Source organism: Oncorhynchus gorbuscha, linkage group LG24 (assembly GCF_021184085.1).
Source record: "Oncorhynchus gorbuscha isolate QuinsamMale2020 ecotype Even-year linkage group LG24, OgorEven_v1.0, whole genome shotgun sequence".
Taxonomy (NCBI): domain Eukaryota; kingdom Metazoa; phylum Chordata; class Actinopteri; order Salmoniformes; family Salmonidae; genus Oncorhynchus; species Oncorhynchus gorbuscha.
Window position 1 is genome coordinate 28,931,017 of NC_060196.1, and position 12,240 is coordinate 28,943,256.

At 41.8% G+C, this 12,240-nt stretch overlaps 1 protein-coding gene across 1 annotated transcript in view; it reads left to right on the top strand.

Annotated features, from left to right (window-relative positions):
- Window positions 1–9,379, top strand: part of LOC124013374 (chloride channel protein 1-like) — a 39,240-nt gene extending 29,861 nt beyond the window's left edge. Inside the window, exons 20-23 of the mRNA XM_046327678.1 lie at window positions 4,817–4,864; window positions 5,148–5,252; window positions 5,437–5,523; window positions 5,744–9,379. Of these exons, the coding sequence (XP_046183634.1) occupies window positions 4,817–4,864; window positions 5,148–5,252; window positions 5,437–5,523; window positions 5,744–6,232 (729 nt within the window). The 3' untranslated portion in view covers window positions 6,233–9,379. The remainder of the gene's footprint in view (window positions 1–4,816; window positions 4,865–5,147; window positions 5,253–5,436; window positions 5,524–5,743) is intronic.
- Window positions 9,380–12,240: the final 2,861 nt, after the last annotated feature.

Consider the following 12,240-nt stretch of genomic DNA (forward strand, 5'->3'; position numbering starts at 1 on the left):
AGAGACCTACAGACATGGCATTTACAGAGAGATTGAGCTAGAGATTGAGCTGAGCTGAGCTAGAGATTGAGCTGAGCTAGAGATTGAGCTGAGCTGAGCTTTGAGCTGAGCTCTAGAACAAACAAATAGGGTTTTTAAACCATGGGGAAGGAACTGTGATAGGTCAGGAAATAGGAGGAGGTGTGTCTTCTGATTGATGATTGATGATTGATTGTTGACTGATTGGGGAGTGATGGTTTTCACCTGTGAGGGGAGAAGGAGAGAAAAGAAACACACACAGGATACACACAGGATAACTGTATCCGTAACACTCCCACCCTTAAAAGAGCAACCCTAGGGGTTGCGACTACAGTATTTCAATGAATACTTACAAAGCAACAACCTTGCAAAACATTCAGAAATCATTTTCACACACGAGACAATGCATCTGCCAACACATTATCAGAACAAAAACTGGTTACCCGATTTTGTCTTCGGTAACGGTCCGACACAATCAACCACCACATGCTCGAATGGTTCACCTATGACAGGTATGGGACAAAGAGGAGCGGGAGGAATAACCTGATTTGGTTTTCCTGTTATCTGACAGGTGTGGCATGTCCGACAGAACTGAGCCACATCTTGTTTTAAACCCGGCCAAAAGAAATGTCGAAGGATCCGATCATAAGTTTTTGTGATTCCTAAATGACCAGACCACTGGTGATCATGAGCAAGGGATAACACATTTTGTCGAAAGGCTGTAGGAATCACTATTTGGTAAACAGCATTCCAATCTCCATCCGCGTCAACGTGGGATTTCCATTTACACATGAGGAGATTACCATCAATGAAGTAAGCCACGTTCTTCTTCTTCACATCTTCCAATGAGACAACACTAGAAAAACATTTAGCAAGCTTGTTGTCAACCTTTTGGTTAGCAATCAGCTGCTCACGAGTGACTGGTAACTGTATTGCATCAGCAATAAGTTCAACGTTCTTTGATTCTTTCCTGGGCTGTTTGTCAGAGGTGATCAGCTTCTCAGAGGTATCACACAATCCATCCTCTTGATCAACCTCTTTGAACAGTACAGTGTTCGACAAATCTATCACGTCACCCTCTTGTCGTGCCTGGGCACGAGTGACAGCACAAGCGGGGAACACATGTGGATAACTCTGTGCCAGCTCATTCGAGAGAGAGTGGTCACTTTTATCCAATACGGGTACTACCTTTCCTCCGGCAATATCGTTACCCATTATAAAGGTCACACCTTTCACTGGCAACTTAGGGCGTACCCCCACTCTGAATATTCCACTGATTAACTCAGAGCGTACTTTCACAAAGTGCAATGGCACAAAACCCATTTCAATACCCTGCACTAACACACTGGAACCACAGTATGTATCGTCAGATAAGGGCAACACATCAGACAATATAAACGACTGCGCCGCACCAGTATCTCTAAGGATTTTAACCGGTCGTTGAGACGCTTCGTCATTCGTTAGGGACACAAACCCCTCGAAAATGAATGGTTCATAACGGCGGTCGGGGACTGAGACTTTCAAACTACAGTTACCCTGAGGCACCTGTTTTGTTGCCGACCTCTTAACAGTACGAATTAGAGCAACACCTGTTGGTGGCTTGGTACGAAGAGGCATCCCTTGTTTGCGTTTAAGCAGGAAGCAATCATTAATCATATGTCCTACTTTATGACAATAGAAACAGGGACGCTCATTCTTCTGGCGTGCTTGATATACTACTGCTGGCCAACTAGGGCTAAAGGTAGGAAACTCAGTGGCTCTACTCTCGGTTTGAGCCTAAAACACACTCTTGTGCGTCAACACAAACTCGTCTGCCAACAGACGCTTCTGCCAGACAGGATACTTTGTTCGTTTAGGTAAACTACAATGCGTTCGGGTAAGCAATTTTTAAACTCTTCCAACAAGATTAACTCCCGGAGAGAGTTGAAATCAGTTACCTTACTAGCAGCATGCCATTTATCAAACAGATTTCCCTTGTCTCTAGCAAATTCCACATAAGTCTTACTAGAAGACTTTCTATGAGACCTAAATCTCTGTCGGTATGCCTCAGGCACAAGCTCATAGGCACGAAGAACAGTAGCTTTGACCACTTCATAATTCAAACTGTCCTCCAGAGGTAACGCTGACAAAACCTCTTGGGCTTTACCAGTTAATTTACACTGAAGTAATAGGCACCATACCTCTTCAGGCCATTTCAATGCTACGGCTATACGCTCAAATGCACAAAAATAGGAGTCAACCTCTGACTCTCTGAACAAAGGTACTAAGGCAATCTGCCTACTAATGTCAAACGTGTTTGAGGACACAGTAGGTGAGGACGGCTCACAAACAGGTACAGTAGGACCGGAGGCGAGCCTCGCTGTCTCTGCCTCCAGTTCCATCTGGCGCATTTTGAACTCCAACTGCCTTTGTTCTCTGTCTGCCTCAATTTTACACATCTCCAAATGCCGTTGTTCTCGTTCTTTTTCTGCCTCCAATTTACACATCTCCAACTGGAGAGTCTCGCCTAATTTGGGCTCTCTTCCACCTCCAGTTGGAACTGTGCTAAACGGACATCCCTCCTGGCATCACCATTTGACAGTGGGGAGAGTGGATCAAAACGGGACAATGTAGATGGTGTTTTAGCCTCGCCCTCATTATCAGACACCAATGGGCTTACAGGAGCAGCAACATCCCCTACAGGGGTAGTAGACTCAGGCAGCGGTAACACAAGCACCTGCTCTTCCAACAATACATTTAATACTAGCCGTTTAACCTCCGCCTTAACTAAACTCTGCGGAATCGATACTGAATAATGGTCAGCCAAGGTCATTAAATCAACTCTACGACATTTGTCAAAAACCTCCCACGAAGGGTTATCCAAAAAGGATTTCAAATCAAAAGTAGTCATTTTACACTACTTCACAAGTGCCAAAGAAAATAGCAAACACTAATGCTACTTCAGCTATGACGCTCAACACTGAACTATACCACTACAACAATCTACATGAGCGGCATGGGTGTCAGTTAGGACAGATCCCGGATGAGCCCCCACTTATGTTACGAATCCCTTTTGGCCCGACAGTCTAGGGGGGGATGGTAATGAGACCCGTAACATAACTCATGCAAATTATTATTGTGACAAAGTAAAAGTGTGCACGAAATAACCACGACAACAGAAATCTACCGTCAAACTCTAGGTTTATTTATAAACACACGGTAATGGGGGGGGGGGGGCAGGAAAAGGGGCTGAGCTGAACCCAAGGAAAGAAACAATAAATATACAAAAAACACCCCTAAGCTAGACTAGCCTACTTTAACAACAGCTAACTAACTAACCAAAAATACAGTGGGTGGTCCGCCCAGTTCTACCTAGTGTATTTAACAAAGTTCACCTACGGGTAGTGTATGCCCATGGGCGACTTGTCTTGGTTTCCCACCAGCAATCAAACACAAACACCATAAACAAAAACAATACTCACAGGTGATGACAAAGTGCTATGGAGGTGCTTTAAACAAAAGAGAGGTTAAGACACAAAGCGAGAGTGAAACACCGAGACCTACAGACATGGCATTTACAGAGAGATTGAGCTGAGCTGAGCTTTGAGCTGAGCTCTAGAACAAACAAATGGGGTTTTTAAACCATGGGGAAGGAACTGTGATAGGTCAGGAAATAGGAGGAGGTGTGTCTTCTGATTGATGATTGATTGTTGACTGATTGGGGAGTGATGGTTTTCACCTGTGAGGGGAGAAGGAGAGAAAAGAAACACACACACAGGATACACACACACACAGGATAACTGTATCCGTAACAGTCTTCCTAATGATCACTAAAGAATTTATGGAGTCAAGAATTTGAACAGCAAATGAATTACTGAGGTAATGAGCCGTTGAGATGTAGATGGCGTCTCTCCTTGGCGGTTCCATTGAAAACCATATTTCAAGGAAATATGAATATTTATCCATTATATTTGCATGGGAGGAATCTTATTACTGGGCTCTGTTCTTTATGTAATCACACTTCTTTATCTAATTGAGTGTGACAAATTAATTCACAGGACTTGCAAATGGAGATTGTTCAGAGAGGCTCCCAAGTCAAACATATTTCCTCTTAAGTTCTCTCATATGGAAATCAGCATATGAAATATGGTTATTATTTGCCTGGTATGGCTTTTCACATTTACCAATTTATACTGCAAATATGAAAAACAATGTATGTTAATGATACAATTCAATCTCTCTATTCAATGGTGATCGTAATATTTTGCCACTGATTTGTAGTTTTACAGTTTTCTAAAGGATAGGCCAGCCTTTGGTTGGAATTGTACACCCCAAACTTGTGACTATTTCATTCTGAAAAGCCAAATCCATTACTATTTTGGGAATTGAATTGGATTCATACGTTTCCTGCTGCATAAATGACTGTCCCATCAATTTTCCCACACAAACCCGTTGGTGTTGTAGTCTTCCACTGGCTAGCACAGCCACTGCTGGGGTCGTGGTTAATGTTGGGGTTGAATTGTGCACCCTAAACTCATCTGAAAAGTTATGTTTCACACACACAACCAGGCTTTAACAAAAAGTATATAGTATATCCACGAATATGCAGCCCACACAAAACATGTTATTCTTGACACTGTACTCAACCAAATACGGTACATAACTCAATATGTTTTGAAAAGACAAAATATGAGTGATTGGAACAGTGATTGGAACAGCGACAATCAGCTAGGTTATGGGACGAGGGAAAATGTGTGCATGACGTGAGTCAGAAAGTGTCTTATCTTAACCCCCCCCCCCCACTATTTTCTCTCATCAGGAGCCTTGCGCCAACCCTCTCCTGTCCGATACGATGACACCAGAAGAGGTAACTGATCTCATTTAGGTCGACTTGTGAGGTCCCAAGAACTTTTACGTCCCCTGATGCAATAACAAATGATTAGAGTAGGCTGCCTTGTACATTTTCAAACACTTTTGTCCTTGTCAAAAGAGTCTGGCCTAGAATGTTGAAACCCATAAGAAGGTTAAAAGGTGTCAACAACCCTAAATCTCTTATGGAGGCAGTTGACGTTGGAAGGTTGCACTTTAGAGGGAATTTAGCCAATTACAGCGTTGTGTTTCTTCAACTTGTGTCTTATTGGCTGGTGCAGATCAAAGAATGGGAGGAGGCTGAGATGGACAAGCCAATGGAAATTGATCAGATCCGAATAGATCCTTCCCCTTTTCAGCTGGTGGAAAGGACCTCGCTACACAAGGTTGGTTTGAAGGGCTGCCAACTCATACCAATTTGGAGATACAGTATATGACATCATGTCTAGACACAACTGAAATACAACCGATAGTAGATTTGCTCAGAACAGAAGCCATAGCAGAATGCTGAACCTAAAGCAGTTAGAAGTGGGGTCTAATTTGACATCTGACCTTTTATGCCTGTCTCAGACCCACACACTCTTCTCATTACTGGGCCTGAGTCATGCCTATGTCACCAGTATCGGAAAACTGGTGGGTGTAGTGGCACTTAAAGAGGTAAGAAAATGTCATCTTCTAATTTTCACTTTCTTTTATCGCTCTATCTTTCTATTTTACAGTTTTTACATTCTCTTTTGCTTTAACCTTACAATTTAGTAAGGGTTGAGTCGTTATTGCCTTATGAGTCTTACTTATCATGCTATTTTCATGTAATTCAATGTTGTGTTCTTCTGTGTCCCCTCTCTTTCCCTATCTCCACTACCCTATTCTCCCACAGCTCCAGAAGGCCGTTGAGGCCTCTACGCATAGCGGGGTACGACTACGCCCCCCCCTGGCCAGCTTCCGCAACATCAGACGGAAGTCATCCAAGCCCCAGACAACCTCAGCCCCCGCCTCCCCCACCGCCCCCTCCTCTCCTCTCTCCCCCGCTCCCGTCGTCGCCCACGCCCCTTCACCGCCACCTCCCCCGACACAGGAGGAGGAAGAGATGGCGGTGTGGATCGAGGGCACGAGGCGGGAGGTAGCGGAGGTGAACAGCAGTAGTAGTAGCAGCAGCAGTGGAACAGGGAGCAGCAGTAGCAACAGTAGCCCTTCGCTACCCCACTCGTTGCCCCTCTCCCTCCCGCTCACCTCGCCCCTCTCCATTCCCCTCACTGTCGCCCTCTCCGTCCCCCTTGCTGCCTTCTCCACCCCCCTCCCCGCCCTCCGGGCTGCCTCAGAGCAGCAAGTGGAGGAGGAGGAGAGTAATGATGAGGAGTCCATCTAGCCTTATGAGTGCTGTTTTTTTTTCATAACATGTTTTTTTTTAAATATGTTGTGAATTTCTCTTTTAGTCTTTCTCTATCCCTTTATTTTCTCTCTCTCACTATCGAGCTTTCCTTCTCTTTCCTCTCTCGGTGAATGATGTCTGTGAATCCATGAGGAGAAATAATCTGGGCTCCATAGTAGTACTTGACTTTTTAAGATCATTGGTTTTATTTTTATTTTTTAACTTAACCTTTATTTAACCCACCTTTATTTAAACAGGAGACAACGGCTACCGGTGGTGTTTCAATAGCTAAAGATTCAACGAGGCCCACCTTGTGAGGGAGTTCTATGGTCACCATGCTGGGTTGATAGATGACAGTGTTAAATCAGACTGACAACAGCCAACTCAGGTGTAATGATGCTAGAGATTTTTTACTTAATAATGCTATGGCTACAATCGGAACAACCACCATCCATCTCCCTTTGTAATTTAGATGAATCGCTCACTTGATGATAACACAAAACAAACACATGCTGAATGATTTTATGATGGTGAATTTTCCTACCCCCCCCAAAAAAAAAAAAAAAAACTGGCGAGTGGTCTTTAGGCATTATTAGATGGAGGAAAATGGACTGAAACAGGAGGGACTGCCTCAGGAAATAAGAAATGCTCATATTTGTTTTACGTTGTGACACATCGTAAAATGTTACTCTTTGCATGCCCTAATGAACGAAACCCGCTGTTCTTCTGACACCACTGAGCACAGAAGAAAAAAGAACCGGTATGACACAGGGTTTTATGGGAAAAGTAGTTGAATTATGAATGATCCTCTTTCTCTCGGGCTCCTTCTTCGCTCTCGCTCTACTTCAAACAGTTTCTCAGGTTGCTCCCTATGTCTTTAAACCTGCAGATTTCGGACAGAGGAATCTTTGCTGTCTGTTAAATGAAAAGGATTTCTATTTGTTCAGTCAGTTTTGTAATGTCTGAATGTACAGTATGTATGTTTATCTGTCTGCCTTTAGTCGTGTATTTATTTATCTTTTGTAGAGACGATTTTCCTCTGAATGTATAAAACGATGACTAATGTAGCTAATAAAAGGTTAGTAACTTATCTGCCAAATGATTTATTGTTGTGATTATTCAATGCATATGGATATAGAACAAAAAAAAACCGAATACAACTATTATACAACTATTACTACAAAAGTGAATGCTTACTTACATTAAATGAACATAGGCTTTTTGAGTAAATGTTTTACTAAGTGACATGCCTGTTAATTTAAAGCAGCAGAGGCATCTTTGTCATATTGATGAATTGGTGAACAAATTGGTGGTTCCCAGCTCCACTCCCACACTCCAGTCTTTTTCTGTCTCTCACTTCCATTGTAATCAACGTTACAGGCAGTTAAACAATGTCCTCCAACAGAACAATTAGTCAGTTATAAAGAAACAGACAGAGGGTAGTGAAGCCTACAGTAAGGCGCCAGTAACGAAACCAGAAAAGCCATAGTGTTTGCAGGACTGTAAACGCTCCAGATTTCATAGCATTGTGGGGGCGAAACTGATGGATTCCAAAATTCGATGAATAAATGTTGTTCCCTTTTAATACTTTTCAGCTCTGTCAGAATTAATGGGATATTTGAGTTGTCCTTTATCCATGGTGGATGTGAGTGACCCAGTATACTCTAAATCTTAACCCAGCCTGGCAAGCATACAGAATTGAATTGAGAATGTCTAATAAATTCCAATTAAATTATTGAATTTGAATTGAAGTAGTAAACAGGATACAGAATTGCAATTAAAAAAGTAATTAAAGGAAATGTAATTGAATTCAGTGAAATTCAAATGTCTCTTCAATTCTATATTTGGTGTAGTCTATACAAAAATATATTGTGTACATAACATCAATCGTGAAAATAGATTTGGCTATTCTAAGCACTAAGGTTAAAAGTGTATTTAAAAAAAACATTTCTTTAAACTAGGCAAGTCAGTTAAACAATGAGTTAAACAACCCTAACGGTGCTGGGCCAATTGTGTGCCGCCCTATGGGACTCCCAATCACGGCAGGTTGTGATACAGCCTGGAATCAAACCAGGGTCTGTAGTGACCCTCTAGCATTGAGATGCAGTGCCTTAGACCGCTGCACCACACTTTTCCAGAGAAAAGTGTGACCTGTCAGACTCAATGAAACTCGTGTTTTATGATTGAGTGGAATTTCTTTGAATTGCACTGAATTAAATTATCCTTCCTGTCACTCAAACTCAAGTTCAAATTCTAAATCCTGTGGGATGTGGCCAATTCAATTTGAATTTAAACTTATGAGTTGAATGGGAGTCAAAATTCTAAATTGAGCCCAACCCTGGCATACAGTGGTCAAAAAGCATCCCACCAGAGCTTTAAATGGTATATGTGACCAACCACCTCGATTTGGTCTAATGTGGAAAAATTTGAAATTGTGTTTTTTACATTGGATAAAAGTAGAGACTCAGAACTACAAAATGGTATATCATACGCTGAAGTTGAGGAACAATGGGAAAATAATTCTGCTTTGAAAGTTGATAAACTTGTAACCCACACTTTTGAGAAAATGGACCTTGAATGTGCTGGTACACCTACTGGAGATCTATTCTTTATCTGCAACTATTCACCATCGTTCACACCCTCTTAAGCCTTAGTACCACCCATCTCTTTAAGGATTCAGATGTGAGGCATGTAGCTAACTTGATGGGTCATGTAAACATCTGGCAAATTGGAGACTTGTTTAGACATGTAGCTAGCTAGCAAACAATAAAAACAGATTGTCATAGCTTGCTACCATGCATGAAATGCTGTAGTATGAATCTGTAGGTAGCTAAATGTCATGACTTCCGCCGAAATCGACTCCTGTCCTTGTTCGGGCGTCATTCGGTGGTCGACGTCACCGGCTTTCTAGCCATTACCGCTCCATTTTTCATGTATCCATTTGTTTTGTCTTGTTCCCTGCACACCTGGTTTTCATTCCCCAATCAATCCATATGTATTTATTCCTCTGTTCCCCATGTCTTTGTGTAGGATTGTTTGTGTTACGTGTATTTTGATATTGTGGATATTGTTACGGGCATTATTTTTTGTCTATGTTCTGTGTTTTGGCCACATTTTTCTGTTACTTTGTACTGTCATTTTGACCTGAATAAAAAGTGAGCCTGTTCACAACACTCTGCTCTCCTGCACCTGACTTTGCCTCCAATACACAATCCTAACACTAAAGTTAACCAACTAAGTTCAATGTTAGCAAGCTAGCTAACATTAGGCTATAACGAGCAATGCAAATGACTTTCTGAGATACTAATAATATTACTACACAGATCATACACGTAACGTTAGCTAGTGAGTCAGCAAGCTAATGTTCACTAGCTAGCTAACCATACACTTAACTTGCAATGAAAACAACTTTGACTAAATTTGAAACTTATAATATCCAAAAATGTAGCTTATTAATATCTGAAAATGTAACTAGACTCTTAGCCGTATACATGGATGAAAGCTACAAGGCAGACTGGAACCCCTTTAAGTAAGAAATCCTGTGTCGTTTCCGTTTTGTTTGTACAGCTTGTTTGGCCCGTTGTGTGAAGTCACTCCAGTTCACACTGCCCGTGTGCAGAAAGTAGTCCATCACCACTTTTTCCCACTGATCTTTGTCGATTGCGCCTGCTATATTCAGGTCAGCAATGTTGTTGAGAGCAGTAGCAACAGTTTTGCAGTTCTCCGTGGCTAACATATCTTTCAAAAAAACTGTGGTGGCAAGGAAAATCTACACATACTAAGCAGCTCATGTTATAGACAGAAGTGTGCTACATGACAGACCAATACGAGCTCATCTATCGGCATGTCCAGCCTATCCATTATCTTAGCCAATCATGGCTAGTGGGAAGGTTCTTGCCTTTTTCCGTTAATTAACCAACTAGGCTTGTAATTTAACAATTATATTCATATTTACAGATGGTATAACAAGTTTGTTATTCAGGCACATGAAAGTTCACATGTTCCAGAAGGCATTTCTGCCCCAAAACACATTTTGATCAACAACAAAAATACATGTTAAAATCCCTCTCTTGTGAAGTAGTGATGTGCGGACATACGCCCAGCTTCCTGAAACAGTCACAAATTATCCATCATTTTTGTGCGTGTGTGTAATCTCGGAAACCAATAACTAAAATCTTGTGTCAGATGCTCGGTGAAGTTCTGGGGGGGGGGAATACACTACAACAAGGAGAAGAAGCTCCACCCCCTCTCTCTGCAAGTTTCAGACAAGTCTATGGGCCAAATATCCCCTCCCCTTCAGAAATATATATCACATTATTATTTTTTTTTTTAAATTGGGGGGGTCATTTAGCAGACACTCTTATCCAGAGCAGTTTACAGTAGTGACTGCATACATTTGCGTTGTTTTCCCATACTCGTCCTCTGTGGGAATCAAACCCACAACCCTGGTGTTGCAAGAGCCATGTGTTACTAACTGAGCCACACAGGAGCCTTGTCCAAAATGATCAGTGACAGAAATCTGGACAAAGCCGCTTGTTGGTCGCGTCCCACAGTCTATTGAAAGACGTTACGGTACCGTTTATGCTACGTGCGTCTGAGATTAGTTTGTGTGTGAAACTATTGAACACCACACACAATACCACTGCCGACAAGAATATGTTTTTCGAGAATATATATTTTTGCATACATACATAAATACATACAAACTGTACATACATACATTCATACATTTGAACACTCTCACATACACATACATGCAAGCACACGCACACACACAGAAACACACACGGATAAATATTACTTTATTTCTTTTTTTTGTTTTTATAAAAAATCATAATTACACTACCGGTCAAAAGTTCTATAACACCTAGTCATTCAAGGGTTTTTCTTTATTTGTACCATTTTCTACATTTTATAATAATACTGAACACATCAAAACTATGAAATAACACATGGAATCGTGTAGGTACCACCAAAGTGTTAAACAAATCAAAATATATTTGAGATTCTTCAATGTAGCCACCCTTTGCCTTGATGACAGCTTTGCTCACTCTTTGCATTCTCTCAACCAGCTTCACCTGGAATGCTTTTCCAACAGTCTTGAAGGAGTTCCCACATATAATGAGCACTTATTGGCTGCTTTTCCTTCACTCTGCGGTCCGACTCATCGCAAACCATCTCAAGTTGCTTGAGGCCGGGATTGTGGAGGCCAGGTAATCTGATGCAGCACTCCATCACTCTCCTTCTTGATCAAATAGCCCTTACACAGCCTGGAGGTGTGTTTGGTCATAGTCCTGTTTAAAACCAAATGATAGTCCCACTAAGCATAAACCAGATGGGGTGGCGTATCACTGCAGAATGCTGTGGTAGCCATGCTGGTTAAGTGTGACTTGAATTCTAAATAAATCACAGACAGTGTCACAAGTAAAGCACCCCCACACCATAACACCTCCTCCTCCATGCTTTACGGTGGGAAATACACATGTGGAGATCATCCGTTCACCCACACCACGTCTCACAAATACGCGCTGGTTGGAACCAAAAATCGAAAACTTGAACTCTAGACAAAGGACAGATTTCCACCGGTCTAATTTCCTTTGCTTGTGTTTCTTGGCCCAAGTATCTTCTTCTTATTGGTGTGCTTTAGTAGTGGTTTCTTTGCAGCAATTCGACCACAAACGGCAGATTCACACAGTCTCCTCTGAACAATTTATATTGAGATATGTCTGTTACTTGAGCTCTTTGAAACATTTATTTGGGCTGCAATTTCTGAAGCTGGTAAATGTAATTGAACTTATCCTCTGCAACAGCAATGTTCTTCCATTCCTTCTGTATACCCTCCGTACCTTGTCACAACACAACTGGTTGGCTCAAACACATTAAGAAGGAAAATAATTCCACAAATGTACTTTTAAGAAGGCACACCTGTTAATGAAAATGCATTCCAGGTGACTACCTCATGAAGCTCGTTGAGAGAATGCCAAGCTGTCATCAAGGCAAAGGGT